Source organism: Pollicipes pollicipes, unplaced genomic scaffold (assembly GCF_011947565.3).
Source record: "Pollicipes pollicipes isolate AB1234 unplaced genomic scaffold, Ppol_2.1 Scaffold_3087;HRSCAF=3621_pilon_pilon_pilon, whole genome shotgun sequence".
Taxonomy (NCBI): domain Eukaryota; kingdom Metazoa; phylum Arthropoda; class Thecostraca; order Pollicipedomorpha; family Pollicipedidae; genus Pollicipes; species Pollicipes pollicipes.
In genome coordinates this window covers 15,974,165-15,995,404 of record NW_023596225.1, presented here as the reverse complement: position 1 = coordinate 15,995,404, position 21,240 = coordinate 15,974,165, and the positions used below count along the sequence as shown (strand labels likewise).

At 55.3% G+C, this 21,240-nt stretch overlaps 1 protein-coding gene across 1 annotated transcript; it reads right to left on the bottom strand.

Annotated features, from left to right (window-relative positions):
• Positions 1 to 14,209: 14,209 nt before the first annotated feature.
• Positions 14,210 to 21,173, bottom strand: LOC119089792 (PSME3-interacting protein). Its single transcript, XM_037212608.1, has 6 exons — positions 21,072 to 21,173; positions 20,358 to 20,467; positions 18,000 to 18,098; positions 16,524 to 16,644; positions 15,840 to 16,011; positions 14,210 to 14,619 (listed from the first exon to the last, which is right to left on the bottom strand). The coding sequence occupies exons 1-6, from the start codon at positions 21,149 to 21,151 to the stop codon at positions 14,401 to 14,403; spliced, it is 801 nt and encodes a 266-aa protein (XP_037068503.1). The 5' UTR covers positions 21,152 to 21,173; the 3' UTR covers positions 14,210 to 14,400.
• Between the last annotated feature and the right edge of the window lie 67 nt (positions 21,174 to 21,240).

The following is a 21,240-nucleotide window of genomic DNA, read 5'->3' as shown; positions in this document are numbered from 1 at the left end:
CGGCAGGGGCCGACGCACGCGGCCAGTCCCCGCCGGAGCGTGCCGGCCGCCGGCGGACTCGTACTGGGCGCGCCGCCGGGCGGGCTGCACCGGCCTTGGACCAGTTCACGGTCCGACCAGCGGGCCGCCGCCCCGCTGGGAGCGGCTGGCCGCAGGGGTCGGACCGCCCACCGCCCGCTCCCACCCCTTGGCACGCTCCATGACCCCCGCCGGCGTGGCCCCGGGTCGACCACCCCACACCCTTCTGGTTCCGATGAACTGAGGTTCGTGTTGAATGATTGATCAGCTGACTCATCGATGACAGCTCATTCATCCCGTCAATCACGCTGAACACGCATGTGCGCCACTTGGGTGTGCCATTCTGGCCACAGGAGACCAGTTGCGCTAATTATTTTTACGATGTGGCACGGTTGCCACACAGCTTGCGTTACGCCACGCAACTGCCAACATTTTTGAACATTATCTCATCGACAGTCTTTTTCGTTTCCGTTCAAAGTGCACAAAATTGCCTTAACAGCGGAAGCGCCCTTATCCACCAATCGTCACCATCACCGCTTCCAATTAAGTGGGAAGGGGGTTTCCAGCGCTCGCCGGCTTTCCGCCGACCGCTGTAAGTCCGCTCTCCCCTTCCCTTGTCCGCGTGGCAGCTGCAGCCAGGCCTGCCGCACGACCCCTGACAAAGCCGGGCGGCCCATCACCTGCACGCCGACCAGACCTCAAACCGGTCCCGGCGCCAGCTGCCGGCGCCACGTGCCGCCGTCAGCTCCCGAGGCGCCGTCAGCTGTGGTCGGCAGCCGCCGGCGGCGCGGCGTGCACGGGCGGGCGTGGGCTGTTCGATGCGTGTGATCGATATGCTGTGTTTGTGCGTTTGTTGCTTGTTGCTCAGGTTGTACCGACCTTCGCCCAGATAGATAAGCGAAGGCCACTCGTCAGCATGCTATGTGAGAGCGGCCTTTTGAGCTGGCGGAGCCTATCCTGGCTCTTCTTTTGCCATATTATTTGAGGCTGACATCCATTTGCAGCCACGCCCTTGGGCGGCGACAGTCTTCACTCATCACCGTCGTATCTAAGCCAATCACGCGGGCTGCCAAGCGGCCCAAACGACCATTAAGATCGGAACAAGATCCCCGGCTCGGCTATTGTTCTGCGTCGTGCGGCCGAGGCGTTCCGGCCGACGGCGAGGCGCCGCCGATCCGGCGCGTGCGTCGGCCATCAGAATGCAGATCACCGCCCTGCGTATTCAGCCCGCCGCTGACCCTAGCGGTTCGGGTCAGCGGGTCAGCTGGCGGCCCGTAAACCCCTGGCGCTCGCGGGGACAGGGACGGTATCGGAGCGGAGACCTACATGCGCGGAGCGGCCGGCGCGAGACGAAACGCGAGCGGGCGAGCGGGCGGCGAACGGCAGCGACCACCGAACCAGAGGCAAGAGCGGATGATGCCTGATAAGTCCGCGCTAACGGAGCGCGCTCCAGGGTATAACGTTCAGGCTGTAGCGGTGCCCACATGTCCTCTCAGTCCCAGACAGTGCAGAGGCAGCTCCCGCCGTCAGCTCGGTTTGGCAGCGGTCCCATGGATTGACGACTAGCGGCAGCCCATGCCGCCCGCTCTGTTCAGCCGCGGTCCCACGGACTGACGGTGATCTTGCCAGAACTTTGGCGTTACTTGTACCGCCTTTCCGCCAGTCCTGACGGTTAGGTGCGGTTATCGGCAGACCGGGTGCTGCGCAGGGCGGCGTCCCACCACTCCGCCGCCCGGAACCGGCCCTGGTGGCTGTGTCCCTGTTTTATATTCGTGTTTCAGAGCGCTCGGACGTGCTGAAGGTCAGATGGTATCAGACCAGTGCGGGGTATGGGCCTATGCGCACGGAGAGCAAGCCCTTGCATCTTGCAATATTAACACCATTGCCAGCGAGAACGAGAGGCTGGAGGGCGGTGTTCTCTCACGCTTCTTAGAAGTCAACATTACAGGGGAGGTGCAGGCACCGAGAGAGTACCATTTTAGCACCAGGGTGTTCATGTTGGCGCCTAGCACAGCCCGGCCGCGGGGGATAAGAGGCCCGATAACGTCAGTGGATTTGGTCGTTCACCAGCGCTTAGAATCGCGCACCAACTCTGAGCATCGCTTGCCGCACAAAAATCGGTAAATATTCCCGATAATCGGTGCGTAGGCTCAGAGAATCGACTTAGTTGTCTGCGGACAAAAAATACGGGTTTGGTTGCCGGCGTCAGGGATCAGTATTTGATCAGAGCTCTCATTGTGCGACGCATTTGGGAGAAGTCCTTTTGCGCATCTACGATCGTGATGACATTGCGGGTGTCGCTGTAATATGAACGAATTCCGGTGTGAAATTGGTTATTTTGACAAAAGCGTAGGCGCTATTTGTTGCTATAAGCTTACGCGGTAGCTAGAGTCGTGCAGAATTCAGCCGACGTGATAGCCGAAGCGTTAAACATTAGCGCTCTTGTCGCTGATGCAGTTTTCACCGGTGCTATCAAACCTGTTGTGAAGGACATTATGTATAAGCCGCGTAGCGAGTAGCGCTATTGATATCGCCATTAAATAAACACCGGTGACGTAAGTATGACGTCACGCCGGTAGCTAGCGTGCTCCGTGCGGCGGGGCTCGGACGGCGAAGTGCAGGGCGTAGCCCAGACCCGGTACCATGACGGGGTGACGCAACTAGCCGGCGCCGAACTGGCTGTGACGATTGTTTCCAGGACGCAACCGGGTGCTCCGTGCCGTCCAATTACATGAAACAGGACGTTTCCCCCCAGTTATTAGATGCAGTCACTGGAGCGCTTCAACGCCCTGATGCAACGGTGGCCAATTCATTTCGTCGCAGCTGATGCGTGGAGCGAATTATCGACGGCGGTGGTACGGCTGTCGATAGCTGACGATAATTTCAGCTGACGCTCACTGTGTCGTGCGTCGTCACCGGCTCACGAAGGCTTGGCACTGTGCCACGTTTGGTGGTCGTATGAGGAGCGTAGAGGTTTGTCGCTTGTCAGTGAACTGGTTCCATGAGGTGTCTCGGAAACACCGCCGAGCTGCTTGCGCACGTGCCTATTGGACTTCCCAAACCGCATGCGCCTTGTCGCGTCGAGGTCTTGAAAGCAGTGGTCTAGCACTCGTTCCTTGGTATCTGAGGAGGCCGATAAGGTATCACGTGGGAGATTTACGATCGCCCGAATCTGCGACGCATGTTGCCGCCATGTCATGTCGTTTCGATGGCACCAGACACTGGTGGCAGGGACGGAGCCGTGTGGTGAGCCCCACGTCTTGGCCAGCCGTGTGATGGGTCCCACGTCTCCACGTCCCCGTGCCGTCAGTTGATGACGTGCGACAGATCCGCCTCTTGGGCCCTGGGCCGTAGAGTTTAAAACGTCTGACGGGTCCCAAGCCCGGGCTCTTTGCTGTAGATGTGTCAACTGAGTGTGAAGTAAACGTTTGCGACTCCCTCCGGGCGGTTACAGACTGGGCTGACCTGTCCCATGGCTCGCTCCGCGGGCTTGGCAACGTCGGACTTGTTTGTCGATCCCGGGTGTTTGGAACGCGACATGCCATGGGGTTCAACACCAGCAACATCTGGTTCATTCATGATGGAAACTGCACACTGACAGGCTTTTCGGCACCACGAGAACAGCGCAATATAAAGCTTGACTCAAAGGGCTTACGGTCTTCAGAACAAAAGTTCTATTGAGGTTTGCGCATCCGTCATTTTCGTCGCACTAATAGACGAGGCGCATGTCGCCGGAGCAATGTCAAATCTGGAGCATGCCGCCGAGGGCAAGATAATAGGGCGAGGTTAAGCTGCTGAGGTCAGGTGAAATGACTGCGGGCTCTCAGCTTGAGACGATGGGGCTTTGTTAAATGACCGGCAATGGGTGAAACGCCATTACAACACGGCGCTGGTACGGAGCGATATGAGCGCTTTCGGAGTGCCGTGTACGCGCCCGGGGGTCACGAATGGGCCGGCGCCAGAGTAGTCAGCGTGAACTGGAGGGTCATGGTTACGGTGCGTAGTCCGTTTAAGTTATCGCTGATTGAATCAGTGAAAGGGGCCTAAACCTCAGCATAGTGCAGGATTGCGTTCTAAAGCTGGCTGCGTTGAATCGATGAAATTTCCGCATGAACTAATGCTTCCCGCGTGTTTTTCACACGTGTTTACAACTCTGGACATGCGTGCTGCAGATGAGCTCGATGCGTTTCGCGTGAAAACACCCAATGAAGACTAGTATTCACGGTGTTGGTGTCGGTGATTGTTATCTATGGCGTTTGCGTCGAACCTCTCCCCGACGCGGCGTCCGCTACATGTCCGTCGGTGTGGCCCACGCCCCACTTCCGTCCGTCTGATTCGTAGCCCACGTTCGCCTGTTTGATCCACGCCCGTCTGTCCGCCCACGCCCCACGTCTGCCCGCCTAACCCCCCGCCCCCGCCCGCCCCCCGTCCGCCCGCCCGCCCGCCCGCGACATGCGTTCGCCCTTCTAACGGTGACGTTGTCCCTGTCATCGCAGGCCGGACTCGCGCCGGCTGCCGCGGCCGGACGGCGGCGAGGCGTCCCGGCCCTGGCGCACCTCCAGCACGTGAGTACGCCGCGCGGGCGCACCCCACTCCTGCCGCGTGACGCGCTGCGCACCGCTGCGCGCCCCTCGGCGTCGCCCCGCTCTAAAATCGATAGGAGTCGGGCGCGGCGACGTTATGTAAACCACAATATGCCAGGCCACGCACTTGCGAAATGCGCCGCTTGGGTGCAGTTACGTGCAGGCTGCGGCTAGGATTGCTGTGTGATTATACTTGGACTGCGAGCAGGTCCGCTGTCTCACGCGGATTTACGCTCTTAACTGGTGTTCAGTCACTTCCGGGCGGACTTAAAGGATCTGCGGGCGATATGCAATGACACTCAGTACATTTAAGCTGAATGTAGGACCGGAATTTCAGCGTTGAGTGTTCCTGATTACTTGATAAGGTGTCAATGTATGGTGCAAGCGTGACGTGGATTAAGTACGTGGATTCACAATCGCTAATATGGGCCGCGCGATCTGCAGCATGTCTCACACTCATACGGGTACAATAAAGCTGCCGTGTCGACGTTCTTAAAATTTACATTAAATTTTGACAGTCATAGCAGATAGATACCTAACGCTACCCGCACGATGTAGGCAAATCTACCGGCTGTATCCTGCTTTGCTAGATTCACGGTGTTCGACCCAAAGAGGTGCAGGCAAATGACCGGAATGCGACTAATGCCGCCTTTAAACAGCCAGTCGCCAGAAGGTTGGGGCCAAGTTGAGGAGTTTGGTGCTATGAAAACTGTGCGGGAATACAAACCAGTCAACGGTGGTCAATATCCCTCGTAAATAATGGCGCTTCTGGAATGTTTTGGCCGCATTGGAAGGAAACGTTAATGAACAACATGATAATGATAAGTCAGGCCGACACGGCTGGAGGTGGTCTGGTGCATCGCCAGCCAACCGTTAAGCTGTCCTGGCCTGGTGGAGGACCGTGATAAACGCTCCAATCGCTGCAATACAACCTCCCCAAGTTCAAATCTCGGCTAAAGATGGGCGTTTATTGGACTTTATATCTGACAAATGATTGGATAAATAGCTACCATGTTTCCAAAGCTGTCCAGACACTATTTGCTACTGCTTTGCCGTTTACACTGCCACAATACTGGCCCTTTTGATCGGCTTACCCCCACCCCCCCTCACGGCCTGTATCCCACAAAAAATGTCAGATGAGGCGTTCCACTGGCGTGTTTTATATCTGGTCAATCGTGCGTAGTAATTGTAAACATCATGTTTGCGCACTTCATTCGTGATAATAATCACAGCCACCCCTGCATCATTCATTAATCACAGATGTTTCGTAATATACTGGAGAACCCGATTGTAGCGATCTACAAACCGGCGGTGCTGCTTGTGTTCTCGTTTTCAACGCTCCTGCGTGCGCCTTCTGCAGTCGATCCGAGTCATCCCCGGACTGGACAGCGCCACGGGACACCAGCACCAGCACCAGCGCCAGCGCCAACGCCAGCTCAGCTGCGCCCAGCGCGGCCGAGAGCTGCGCCCAGGCTGTGCTCATCGATCTCAGCGACAACTGACGCTCGCGCCGCGTCTCGGGTGGTCTGCGCCGGCCGCTGGGCGGAGCGGCCCGGCTCCGCGCCGGCCGCCGCGGCCGTGCGGCCAGGCGGTCTGCGTCACCGGTCCTCCACACGGGCGGCCGGTCGGCTGGGTCGGCGCGGGGAACACCCGTGGCTGTGTAACAGGGCCCCCCTCACCACCAGCCGACGGCGGCCGACGGCGGACGGGAGAGCTTCGACACACACAGGGCCTCTGGACGGGCATCAGCGGCGGGGTTTCGCCGTCCGCCCTGTGGTGAGCAGGGCTCGCCCGCCGGCCGTGACAGCGGTACCAGCGGGAGGGGCGCCGCACGCTGTGTGGCCGCGCCCGTCGGCTGCACGACCGGCAGCCGGACCGCCGACCAGTGGTCAGAGGGCGTGACCGTGTCACAGGGACACATGCGTCAGGGATGGGGACGCGCCCTGCAGCGGCGAGCCGCAGCCGGCGAGGGTGCAACAGCGACGACCAGACACGCACAGCGGCCTGCGTGGTGAATGTGACCGCAGGGATGGTGGGCCAACTGGGCGCAACCCGGCGACTTTTCGCAACGCCTGCTATGTCTGATTTAAACCGCCTTGCGCTGGCGAGACCGCGGATGGGAAGGGCGCACGGCTGCATTAGCCGGCGCTCCGAGGGGCGCGAGCGCCCACGCGTCACCAGCCGCCCACGGGCACGCCCCGGAATGTGCCGTCGCGCTCGGATGGCAGCGGCTGATAGGCGGCCGGCTTGCGCGGGCACGCCGCGTCGCCCGGCCGCGAACAAATCCGCTCGCAGCGCGTGCGGGCGAGCCGGGGCGGCCCGTCGTGATCCTCATGTAGTCATTACCGTTGCGCTCCGCCGCCGGCTCGGGCCGGGTAATTTGTTTGTCTCGGCGGGGTCGCCCCGCAGCGGCAGCGCGTCGGAGCGCCCGGAGCGGCGCGCGTCAGATAACCGCACGCGGTGTTGTATTCCTGCTCCGGTGTGATTATGTATCGACCGCGGGACGCGCAGTCGGCGCGGCCGCGCTCAGCGTCACACGGGGTGACCTCGGTCACCCGGCGGGCGACACACCCACGCCCCGGCAGCTGGCGTCGCGCGCGGTCCCACGCCCGGTAGTCCGGCGGGGGAAAGTCCCGGTGTGGCCAGTCCTTGTGGCGGGCAGAGGGGCCGGCCGACGGACTAGGTCAAGCGGTGTTGTCGCGCGTCGGTGGAGGGGAAGAGCCCGCTGCAGCGCGGCGCTAGATCCGGCAGGTGTGCTAATGGAGATGCTGGACCCGGCAGATGCGGCGATGGCGGGGAAGTGAGAACCGACAGGGAGAGCTGGCTGCTGTGCGAATGGCATAATGGGCAAAGGGACGCTTGATGTCTGAATAGCGTGATGGGCAGATGGCTGTTGTGGGGCGTGGAGTCTCATGGGCAGGCGGCTGTTGCTGGGCAGACTGTATGGCAGCCGGACGGCCTCCTCTATGTGGAGGGCGTGGGGGATGCGTGTCACCTCTGTGCGTACCGCCCGGTGAAAAGAGTGTCATCTCTGTGCATACGGTCTGGTAAGCAGAGTGTTACCTCTGCACGTACCGTCTGGTGACAGAGTGTCACCTCTGCGAACCGTCGGGTGAACAGTGTCACCTTTGTGCGTACTGTCTGGTGAACAGTGTCACCTCTGTGCGTACCGTCTGGTGGGCAGAGTGTCACCCATGTGCGCACCATACGGTGAGCAGAGTGCCACCTCTGTGCACACCATCTGGTGGACAGAGTGTCGCCTCTGTGCGCGGCGTCTGGTAAACAGACTGTCACCTACGTGCGCGGCGTCGGGTGGACAGAGGGCAGCTGGTGTGAGTGTCACCTATGTGCGCGGCGTCGGGTGGACAGAGGGCAGCTGGTGTGAGTGTCACCCATGTGCGCGGCGTCTGATGGACAGAGGGCAGCTGGTGTGAGCGTCACCTATGTGCGCGGCGTCTGGTGGACAGAGGGCAGCTGGTGTGAGTGTCACCTACGTGCGCGGCGTCGGGTGGACAGAGGGCAGCTGGCGTGAGTGTCACCCATGTGCGCGGCGTCTGATGACAGAGGGCAGCTGGTGTGAGTGTCACCTATGTGCGCGGCGTCTGGTGGACAGAGGGCAGCTGGTGTGAGTGTCACCTATGTGCGCGGCGTCTGATGGACAGAGGGCAGCTGGTGTGAGTGTCACCTACGTGCGCGGCGTCTGATGGACAGAGGGCAGCTGGTGTGAGTGTCACCCACGTGCGCGGCGTCTGATGGACAGAGGGCAGCTGGTGTGAGGGTGGTGTGGCGGTCAGAAGGCCCTTGCTGCTTGAACTGTCTGGTGACCGGGCGGCTACAGTCTGTGAGCTGTCCGGGGGCGGAGAACCTCTGCTTTGTGCACAGTTTGCCAGTTTGGGCCAGAAGTTACTTCGGCCATGATGAGCATTGACCTCGCGCGCGCTGGTGACTGGTGTTTGTACTGCGGTGTTCTTTTTGGTTGGACGTGGCTAGATATTCTGTGCTCACCAGACTATATCATGCATGTGGGCGGAGCAATTCACTTTGCTCGGATGATATCAGATGTAATAAATATATATACCAAGCGTGAATTCTGTGGGGATACATCTACTGCATTACAGTGCCCCATTAAAAAGTGGTGCTCGATTTTATGGTCTCAGGTCAGAACCCGGTTCAGTTCAATCAGACCCTTACAGCCGAGTGTAAACAAGGTTTAGTGTTTTGCATGCGTCGCTTTCCAATGGGCCCACGCCGTTGGTGACGACATCTGTCGTTCCCAAACGCCGGGGCGAACGTGACGAAAACGAGCACATTTACAATTCAGGTACGCCGCGCGCGCCGCGAGGGTCGCATTATTGCGCCGCGCGGCCGGCGGACGGCGGCGCGACCGTGCACCAGATGGCGGCGGAACGGAGACGCGCCGCAATCGCCGCCGACGCCAGCCGCGCCGCCAATGCTGCGCTGGCTTGCGACACGCGCCGCCGCCGTTGCGCCACGGGTGCCGTCTGGCAGGCCACGTGTGGCGGTTGGACACGCAGCGTCGGCACCGGCGGCAGCGGATCACGCGACGGGTCGGTGGCGCACCGGCCGGCGGCGCGGCCGCGTCCACGCGGGTCGAGCTCGGCTGTCCGGTGGATTTCGCCGACGTAAAGAAGCGAAAGCTGGGAAATGGTATAGCAGAAAGGTGCCGTGTGCCGCAGTTCATAATGCCAAACGGAAGCAGGTTTCCGGAACTATTGCCGAATGCAAGTGGCCAGCTTGGGGTAGCTACAAGCGCGACGTACCGCTTGTGAGAGCGAGAGTGGAATGAGAACGGCGTGTATAGTACGCCGCAATTAAAATCATACCTCTAAATCATACTTGAAATCATACCACTAAAATCACACTAAAAGTCATGCGTCTAAAATCATACTTAAAATTGCATCTCTAAAATCATACTTAAAACATTCTCCTGCACTGTGTATGCCAACCATGTCGGCATACACTATTTATTTACGCGCAACGTCGCATGCATCATTTTTGTCGTGAACAATCGTAGCTACTTTACGGGCTACAATCACAAATGCTGATGATACGGTTGACGGCACTGCACATAGGTGACAGTCACGTTATTCGGTATTAATGTTAGACGGATTCAAGCGCACGGATCTCAGGCAATGCAGGAGCAATTGCACGACCTGCATACGGTCCTCACATCGTCGGGACGCGCGTATGTTGTTTCGCACGGCACGTGCGTTTACCGCAGTAGCTCCCGGCTTATGTGCGTTTGGACCCCTCCAGCATAGGTTCGTTATCCTAATTTATTGAAGGATGCGGCCTTCGAATTACTTACTGGCGTGTCTATGAGGGATTTGCATAGCGGGTCGTCACGCCAAGTGACTCTCCTCAGCAGCTGCACCTGTCCCTGCCGACCGCCCCTCACCAGCATCCGTCAGAGAATCCCTGCTGGCCATTCGACAAAGAGCGTCCTGGCATCCCCGTGTTTTTCGACCGGAAATTCCATCGGATTAATCGGCGCTGCTGGAGCACGGCGGCCGCGCGAGTCGCAGCAGCTCCTGCACCGGGAACGGCGCCAGCACCAGCACCGGGGCACCAGCTCCCGCGTCCGGCTGAGCGACGGCCGCTGCAGGTGGCGCTTCTTACATCCGATCTCACGAGATTTGCACTGCGACCAGTTCGGGCGCCGCACGCGTGATTGCAATCGCCGCCATCCACGCGTAGAGACGCGAGCGACGCGCGCGCCCGCACACATTCCGCGAGCGGCAGCATGGAGGACCTGGCTAGAAACGCATCTGGCACGTCTATCAGTGCATGCAGTGCATTCGATGAAGGGAAACGCGAACGATAGCGGCATTTTAACACCGGGATGGCTCTTCTTTCCAAACTAATGGATAGATCTTTCATAATGATCTTTCATAATGACTTCACGAGCTGCATGCATTTTCCACCAGAAAGCGCACGTGCCAGGGCCGAGCCTCACTTCTTATTCCGCTTCACAGAGAGCGGTCATTTAAACGCAGATGATGACAGGATGTATGCTTTGTGGCTGACAATTAGAGAGTGGTGCGTGGGCGTTTCATATGACGTCACATCTTTAACGGGATAATCGCGACCCTTAGAACGAAACAGCTGTTTCCTCCTGTGGAACAGTCACTCGGTAGACAAGAATGACAGTGGAGGAGCCAGCGGTGTATGGTATGCCAGAATTCCCTATGCGCCGAGCTGAGCAGGCCTGTGCTTGCAACGAATCTCCGCAATATAACGAACCACCTGGTGGCAGTGAGACTACATTTCACCCGATGCCCGACGCTCGGCAAACATCACCAAATCAAGGAGACTTCGGCAAATGTTTCAAGTTCTGCCTAAAATAACCCATCACGTAAGCACGCCGTCATCATAAAGGATGCACGGGGAGCCAGTCGCGAACGAATTACACACTCCGGCAGTTGGCGTGTTTTCCAAACCGCCCAGTCGGTCCGCAAATCACCGGCCCGAGCATCACCGGCTCCCGCCTGCCTGTGCGGTCTCCCGGCTCCCGTCTGCCTGTGCGGTTCCCCGGCCCCCGCGTGCCTGTGCGGTCTCCCGGCCCCCGCCTGCCTGTGCGGTCTCCCGTCTTCCGACAACGATCAGTCGTGACGCGCCCCCCCCCCCCCCCTCAGGACGGTGGAATCCGCGGCAAAACCAGCAGGCTGTCCGGTCCGCCGCCGGCGCCCCTCTGCTGTGACGTCAGCATCACCCCCAGTGAGTCAGCGACGCGCCGCGACTCGTCTGGAGTTCTGGCGATGTCTTGGGACTTAACGAACGATTCAGATGCAAAGTAAAGCCGATTTCGCTCAGCGTTGAGGACGCTCCTCTCAAGTTGGCCGGTGTCCGGCGGAGTAGATTTATGGGAAAGGTTGGAGGCATTCAGCGCCACCTGTATTCGTAATGTTAGGTGGCGCCACTGCCACAGTCCGGGCTAGGCCACCCTCTGCTAGTGGAAAGGACGGGGAGGGCCGGGGCGTCGTCACCGCAGCCGCCCGCTGCTCCGCCTGGTGACTGGTCTGGCGACCAGAGCTGGCGCCGTCGCTGGGGAAGCTATCGAGACACTCCTCACAGCGACGGGACCCCGACACAGCACTCCAGCGGACAGTCATGCGGGGTAATGACACTCAAACAGACGGTCACGCGGAGTGACAGCACTCCGTCAAGCGATCAGAGTGACGACACTCCAGCAGATGGCCACGCGGAGTGACGAAATCCCAACAAATGCTCACGCAAAGTGACGGTAATCCATTCGTCACGCGAGCTGACGACACTCGAAGTAACGGGCTGCCACACCGCCGGGGTGGCCACAGAGCCGGAGACCGCGGCTGAAGACCACGGCCCGGCGGCTGGCACGCCACCCGGAGGCGCGGAACGAGAGCGTCCTGGCACGGGCAAGCGGCTTTGTGACAGGATTCCCACGCTCATTGACTGACACCTGCCCGCCGTGCGGCTAAATCTCCACATCCCAGCGCCACCGAGAGCGGCTGCCGCAATGAGAAGGAAGTCGTCTCCCGCACACCAGCAGGGAGACGTGGCTGAGCAGTAGGGTTTGGAGGTTAGACGCTTAACACATAGCCGGTGACGCACTGCAGGCTGCAAACACACAGACGTGACACGTCACTCCGGGTGACGACGGCAGTAACGTGGGGGGGGGGGGGGGAAGAGGGGGGCTCGTCCGGGTGGCACACCAGGATGGCCTTCGGTTCCCATTCGTGACCGTCGCAGGCGGCTGACCGCTTCACGAGCTGAATGTCAGCACCTTAATGGGCCGGGGTCATCGCAGGGGTCATGGAACCGACCTGTGGCCGACCAAGCGCTTCAAGGGACTATTTGTAACCAGGAGTGACCCGACTAGCGTAGGATTCCTCCTTCACATTTTGGGCCCCAAAGTTTGGGGCAAGGTCCTGAAGTTGAGCCCCGTCAGTGAGGTTGCCTTGGCTAGTTTTAGGCTGTTCTCTACATTTCGAAGCCCAATATCGATAGCAGCTCCAATCCAAAGGAAAGCCGGATTCACTTTGTATATTTCTCGTTGCTGAAAGCCCGAGTTTGCAGCAATGCCGTAGAGTATTACATTTAAAACTTGCCATAATACAGAGCAGCGATGCTTTCAATTGTGACAGGACTTACAGCGAAACGTACTCTTTGGACTGTCAATTTGACGGGCTCTCACATGGAGCAAAGGCCGCAGCGTGATGAGAGTTAACGCAGACCACGTTCCTAAACCGAAAGAAACACATTTGGTTGCCTGGTCATGGACTTTGCATGCTTCTTTCCATGGGGTTACAATTCGCCTCTGACGCTAAGCTTGATATCTATGGTGTCATCCTTGCGTGCACCTACGGAACGATTTTCTTTCTACCGCGAGACAATGCCGGGACAATCAGCGTAGTTCTTCCAAGGGTGGTTTCCAAGTGCAACTTGCATGTTGGACTGCCATCCCTGAATACTGAACTTTACATAGATGTGTTCCAATCACTACGCCGGTCGTAACCATGTGCTTTCATCGGATTTCGATGCCACCAAGCTCATTTCATTGCATGACCGTTCAAAAAGGTTCCGCATGCCACATGATCACTCCTTTAAGGTTATCTTATGCAGATTGACAACGATGAAGGCCCCGAGCTCGGGCAATGAACGCAGTGTCACTCAGGTAAAACTGGATTTTTGTGGGGCCATTTCTGGCCATTTAATCAATACTGCCGCTTGCACGATGGGTTACCGCATATAGATTCTAGAAAGCATGGCTCATGCCCCTTCTTACCAAAAACACAAGCGCCCCGAGCGTGACGCAAACGCCCGCCGTTCCACGCACTTCGTTGTGTTGCGCATATCCCAATGAGAACAACTCCTACAAGTAAGTGTATTTCAAATTGGATACGTTGGGGAAAATTGCCACTGCCATGAGGTATTCCAAAGGAGGAAAAAAAACACAAAAAGGCGTCCCCAAAACCCAAGGTCAAGACAATTCTAATATTTGATCACCACGAGCACGACTAAAGCGTTGTACGGGAACCTTAAACGAAAGGTAACATATCAAAATAGGTAAGAGTACGGGAGATATCCCGACAATTAGCGTACAAACCAAAACCAGGTTCGTTGCGTGCATACAATATACCTGAAACGCGCAAGGCAATAGCAACCAAAAGACAGACCGAGGTATTGTATCCGGTGTTCATAGCTCACTGACGCGAGTGGACATGAGTCGCAGGCTTAACAGAAGTGATGCGAGGTAACGGTGAGCGGAGGGTACGCAGAAGACGCGCTCACAATCCGCATCGGGACGCTGCTAACCCACATCGCCCCACTTCAAGCCATTGTCACCACGTATCCGGGCCTTCGTAGGCTGCCCCCCCCCCCCCCCCCACAGTGATCTGCCACAACTCCCAGCTCACTGTCTCGTAGTCCGCTGTCTCCTTCGACCACTAGGACTGCCTGGCAAGTCACCAAAACGACTTCCGCTCCGACAAGGCACCTCTCGCATTGCCAGCAACGATTTCAGACATCGAGCTATATCAGCACGACTGTCGCTACCAGAAGAGCGGCTTCACTCTCGGGCGAGACTCAGACCCGAACACCAGCGGACGGGAGACGCACGTGATCTCCTGCACAGCGAACCTCCACCGCCGCCGCATAGTCCACGCTCCACCTTCCACCCACGCCGACCTGAGCGCGTCCACATCACAGGCCGCACCACAGCCTCGGCAGGTCGTCTCTACGCCAGCACAGCCAGCGGCAGGGGCGGTCACCGTCCCCACGCGCCAAGCGGCGGCACGGCTCATCCCTTGCAGTTGGCGCCGCAGCCGGCGCCGTGGCCCTTGTGCGACTCGGCCGTGCTGGCCGAGCTGACCACGATCTTGGCCGGCTTCGGCCACGAGATGTCGCTGGAGGCGTCGGAGTCCGAGTCACTCGAGTCCGTGTAGGCGCCGACGCCGGGGAGCACGCCGGCGCAGCGCAGCGCCGACGGGAACACGACCGCCGCCGCCGCCGTCGCTGACTCTGAAACGAGCGGGACTTCAGGACGGAGGCAACGGCCGGCTGTCCGGGTGGGGCCGGCTGTCGTGTGCCGGAGCGCGGCGACGGGTCGGGTCGAAGTGCGCTCCAAGTGTGTGGTTGGTGGGTATCGTTGACTGGTCGTGTGGACGCGGCAGGCACGCAGTGCCCAAAGTCAGGCCGCTGGGAATATCGGAGTCATGCGACGGGGCGGTGTTGCAGTCGGAACCACTGCCGAGAAGCATGGACTAGAAGTGAATCGTTCATAAACTGGACAAGAACGCTCCACTTCAAGAGTGCCTGACGCTGCAGATGCGCTGCGGTTGAGGCATGGAGACGTCACTCGCTTTTGCAGCGAGCCCTTCTATTTTCCCAGGTACCCCGGGACAATTTCTGCTCTCGTCACTTGGTCTTCTCGCTCGTAACATCCAGCCCCACAAGTAGTGAACTGCGATGAATTTGGCATTGAAAATCGACTCAGTCACGATTTCAGGATGACAACTCTATTAGTTTCTACAGTCAGTGAGTACCCGATGCGTGCACACTACCAGCAGCGCTAGGTGCTTCCAGATGCCACCACTGCCCCGGGTGTATGCCAATGAGTAACCCCAACGGTGGAGAGAGACGCCGCCGCGCTTTTCCACAATGACCGGGGCTAACACTTCATATACTAAATACTTTCTAAAAAATGAGCGGCATGCATTACCAGCCCCATGCATGCATACGCAATGTTTCAGAACAAGAATTAGCAGTGAAGCATCATTCCAGCTGGGAGATTAAACGCACGGCATTCTGCTTGCTGAGGACAGAATGGACGTAGTACTTGGCATTTCAAATAAAAATCTCTCCTCCGCCTCTCCACCGCCCGAGAGTCTTTGCCAGAGCCCACAGATCCTCCCACTGTTCAGAGGTTGCACCAGAGGCCCCGATAGGACCCATACATTCAGCCAGAGCCCAGACACGTTCTCGGAGCCCATAGGTTCAGCCAGAGCCCAGAGGTTCCGCCAAAGGCCCACCAGACCCCAGAGAACCGGTCAGAATCTAGGGGCTCCACCACAGTCTAGAGACCTCCCCAGATACCAAAAGTTTCGACAGAGACTTTGCCAGCGTCGAGAGCCTGCTGCAGCGGACCCGTCCGGGCGGACAAACGTTGCTGGAGCGGGACACCCACCGTCAGCGCTAGCCTTCCTCTCGCCCTCCGCAGCCGCAGCCGCAGGCCGGGGCCGGGGCCGGGGCCGGGTCGGGCTCGCGCGCCCGCCGCTTCACCACGCCGGCCAGCAGCTGGCTCTGCGAGCGTTTGGTGCCGGCCGGCCGGGCTGGCGCCGCCGCCGTCCGCTGCACCTCCGCCTTCAGACGCTGCTCCTCGGCCCGCTCCTCCGCCGACGCCTGCTCCTTCCTGCCGGTCCGCAGGGCACGCGCCGTGGATGCCCAGGTGACACACGCGCCTACAGCATTTTGACGTACTAGTACGTCACCAACGCTTCCAAGTTTTTTTTTACTCCAAGCGAAAGTTAGCTCATTCCACAGGCCTTCTCTCGAGACCTCCTTCTCCAAAATCGATCGCCAGTATAACTCTGCATTCCTCGGCGCGGGATGGAAGCCCAATTCATCAAAAGGGCATTGGGTTAATCATTTGATGAAGAGCAGTCACGATCTGTTCTACACGTGGGACACGGGCACTGTGTTCACGAGCATAACTCACGCCACGTAACCTTGCCCGTCGCGAAAAAAAAACATGTGAAATCGCGGAAGTGAAGGCTGCTTACAGCACACCTGTGACTAAAGGGTACTGTTTTGGACTGTGTTTAAACACACCACTGTTTTACAAAAACGCGCTACATCAACGTCCAACGTAAGTATTTTTTTTGTGCAGACCGAAATTCGCTCTCAATGGCTTTAAACACGTACCTGAATTCTTCCAGTTCTCTGTTTTCTTCCTTCCTTATTTTGACCTCCTGATCAGATTTCGTTTTGTCAACCATGTCGAGGAAATTGCATTCATCTTCATCCAGGTTCTTTATCTGGTTCTCTGCAATCAAACAAAGTCATTTACCACGCAGAAAAGGAGACCAGCACACACACATTATGTTATCGACACGTGGCAACTCGACACGCTCAAGGTTTCTCACTGTTTATCGGAGGTTCACAACTCACTGTTTATCGGAGGTTCACAACTAGCACAGCAAAACACGTCACGCCGACCGGAAACACCGCTCTTTAATCCATGACAGAACCCCCGACGCTTCGGCCAATGTGCGACGGGCACGTGTCAACGCAACGCGTGGTATGTCACAATCTTTTGGTCATACCAGTCCGCCCAACTGGCATTGCTCTTCTGACGTAGTAACAATGGGGACTCAGCAACACGTCATGCTGCTGCAAGGAAATGGTCTTAACGAGTCCAGTGAAGCACGTGTCAATACAATTCCATAATATATTCAGAATTCATGGACCAGCATAGAAAGTACGGGTTAGATGCGCAAAAAGAAAAAGGTGTCATGACGTTGAAACCACCTAACGAAAACCGAAATCAGAGTGCACCACCACACAAGAGCGCACACGGGATTTTACAACGAGATGGGGCGGCAAAAAGGAGACAACGAGTAAATCTTTTAACACACACACAGATGCCCACCATGACTCCGTTTTTTCATTCCAGCACTCCCACTCATGGCTGTCTCACCATCTGTTGCCGATCAAGAGGCAGGGCGTTGCAGTCACCTGTAACCTAGCACCGCCCCCTGGCACCATAAACAATCTAAACATTTCAGAGATGTGTGCGTTATTGGGGCTTTACGACGCACCCAGCTGCTGAGGCTATATGGCGTCGCCTGCCTCTCACCCTGGCAGGAAGGGCGGGCACCGCGGGGAATCGAACCCCGTACCTCTGGTTTCCCAGACGCGCAGTGGCTAACGCAGACGCGTTAACCACTACACTACCGGCACCCCCTCAATATTTCAGAGATGTTACACCCAAAAGCGCTAGTCCAACATCCTGGCTTGCTTCTCGGCATCAAGCTAAGTACTGGTGATGTATATGGCATAAAGTATGGACCAATTATCATCATTGTCAAGCTCATTACTTTAGTTTTTACACGAGCCTTCTGTAGTAGGACTGTGAGGGATAGCCTAATGTATGACACACTGCTGCAGAAAAACCTTGGCACTCCAGGCCTATCTTCCCTGATCATTGTACAGTGCTCAGATCAACTATTCAGCTTCAACCTAGTCCATTTTATCCAAAGGATATACAATACATAAAACAACATCAGAAGATACCCACATATCACCCATATGAGCCTTCTAAGCACTATCTATCTCTGGATAGAAATAAATGATCTGGTTTCTGTGGCATAGAGAGCATTGCTTGAGCCATATACTTACTGAACTTTCTAGACTCGTCCCACTCCTCTTGTTTCTTATCTTTTTGCTCCTGAAGTCGATCATAGAGGGTTCTGTTGTCATATTCTGGCTCAGGAGCCTCTGAAATAATAGCAAAACAAACATAACAAATATCCAATAATTCAGTCATCAGCACAGCACACATATGCCAGCAGCATGTGAACTAACAATGTAAAAGTCAGTTCTTCTTCACTGGTTTTAAACCTTGATTCAGAAGAAACATAGTCAACTGCGTGCAAGACATGCTGATGCAGATGGTAATGTATTCACCATAAAATCTACATCGTGGCTTTTCACTTTGGCACATATTGGTAACTAAAAATGCCGGGACATGGTAAAAAGGCAAGCATGCCTCTGGCACGGGAACAAAGCAAGGCGACAGCACTGTCAGTTACACATGGCGTCGAAAAACCGGCGCCTTGAGGATCGACGCCCAGCCTACTAAACAACTCTACGCGCCGGCAGCACAGCTGGGCCCTCCCCGTCTCTGCGCGGACCGGCGGAGTGGTTCGGCGTTCCGAACGTAGTGTCGTGCTGGTACCTCTGATTTGCATGCTGCCCAGTCGTGCAGTGCGCACTTTTAGGCAGTCCGATCTTAATGACAGTTTGAACAGCGCACACAGTTTGGGAGCCTGTGGGCTGCTACGGAATTACCCATCTGGGGTGTATGATAGCGTCCGTCATATGTGGCCGTTTGACACGACACAAGCTGACACGCGGCCGTTGTCAGTTCATATGTGACCATTTCATCTTCTGCCTGTCACCATCGGTGCGCGGAAATTGACCATCTTCTGCGTGCGCACCTGAGTATCACTACAGCAGCCGTACACAGATGTGCGGGATTGGTATCAGGACCAACATACACCGGCACAATGTTCTTTAAAGTTGTTTGAGATCACATAATGATTGCAAGACAATGTTCCTACCACTCTATTACACTCATGGGTCATTGTATCAATCTGTCAATGGAAGCTGAACTGATGATCAATGGCAACTCCCATATTTCAGTTAGCTGCAGCTCTGACCTAAGAGAATGACTCCTCAATCACTGCAGCACCTTCATTGACATCAATAACCCTGTTTAGCTTCACTTTCATGCTCACCATGGCTTTCATGTCATTCCTGAGGTCTACATCATGTGGGGAAAATATTTAGTGCCATGGCCATGTCACACAAAAATGTGACCTGGTCCAGAGGGGGTGATTAGCCCCCTCCCCCATGCAGGGGCATCCCTCACAGCTTGTAATATATATATATATATATATATATATATATATATATATATATATATATATATATATATATATTGCATTGCAAATTAAAATCAAAGTAAGTACATTGTCAGTAAGTCAAATATATTATAAGTTAAATATATTGCATTGCAAATTAAAAATGGGTCCAAAAAGAGCATAATCAGTCCCAAAACCTGTAAAACAATTTTGCCCCTAACTGTGTCCTTAGTCCAAGCAAGTTTCCCAATGGTGAATAGGTTTGTCAGCAAAGTTTGAAAACATGCTAAATGCCAAAGAAAAAGCATGTCATGTTGACACATATATCCTCTTGTGCATTTAAACTGTCCATTAGTTAAGGAGTCAATCTCAAACCATTCATAAAGAAGCTACTAGGCCTAACATTTGTTCTTTAAATAGCTAATTTTTATCAGCACATTTTGCTTTTTTAAGTTGAGTTTTGACAACATATTTTGTGTATAAGGTACAAGCAAGCACAGGAAGGCTGCAGCTATCCCTTTTGTTGGCCAATCCATTACAATACTAATAACAAAACTGTTTTCCCAAGCCTGACATATTTCCAATAATTTTTTAAAGATTGCTTTCATGTGGGTTTGATATTTATGCTACTTTGAGATCTAAATACCTACTTGCATGCTTCTTTTTGGTCCTCATGCACAAAGTACTTCTCATATTACAGATCTCATATCTGCTACATGCAAGATATGTACAATACCTGGTGAGTGTTTTCCTCACCAGATATGGCATGTCAGTGTCAAAAGGTGGCAATCTATTTTCTGATAAGGTGGCATAAACTACATGAACTATTTTTATGAAAAACTTGAGTACATTTGTTTTATACATACCATAATGAAAATTCTGCTAATATGTAAGTAGGGAATAAGGGATATGAAGAGCTTTCGTGAATGACATGATGATCAAGATGATGCATGATGCCCATGATGTTACACCCAAGACATCTATGATGCTGCATGACATTTCATGTTTGGACACACCAAACAGGAAAGCAATAGGGATCCACACATCCAAGCATGTCAACATGGTGATACAATATACAGTCACAGGGCCATATCTTTGCCTCACTCCATACCAATTGGTTGATCCTCTGTTCGGACTTTCTCCCATTCTTGCTGGCGCAGTTCACGCTGTTTCTGGAGATCTGCCTCACTCACAAATCCACTACTCATCTTTCTGAAGGTGCTGAAAATGATAATGTTGGGCTGGAGGCATCAAGCAAGACATGTGTTGCTCATAGTCATTCAAAAAGTATGGTACATACATACCAAACTGGAAAACATGCCATGCTGATCATGTCCTGGGCAGCAGTGACATTGCAGAATGTGCCTTATTCTAGAGTATGCATATTGAGGACCAGTGCTCAGCATCAGTGCACAATCACCATCCTTATCAGAGCATGGATAGTTGCTTTCCCTGAAAATCTTGATATTTCAGAGACAATTTCTGGCCAAAGAACCTCCTAAGGGAATCCTTCCAACAAACCAAGATTAGATTAAGTACAATTTGGCCTAGCCTGCATTCAGTGCACATGCACGGGAGGTCTAGCCCACCGATTTCAAGTGTCTAGTGTCTGATGTACCGAACTTATTTTAGGCAGATTCGGTACACGCTACATGTTCAAGAACTGAATGCGCCAGAAGTAAAGAACAGAACAGGAAGCTCCCTACGCTGACACGCACAGTGGATAGAACAATACAGTGAACGGTACTAAAAAGAGGCACCCCCAAGGCACCCTTACCCGCCACCAAAAAGGAAAACTTACAAGGAACTACCCAATAAAACGTACTAAATTATTTCCGACAGCAAATTGCGCTGTAAACACCAAACAGTCCACAAAGAAATCGTTATAGGCCAACGATCAAACATTGATGCACAGCGCACGTCTTAAAAGTATTCTTCGCGCCATTAGTTGTACGTGCTGATACCCTCTCTGTAGCATGTGTTCAAAGCTTCCT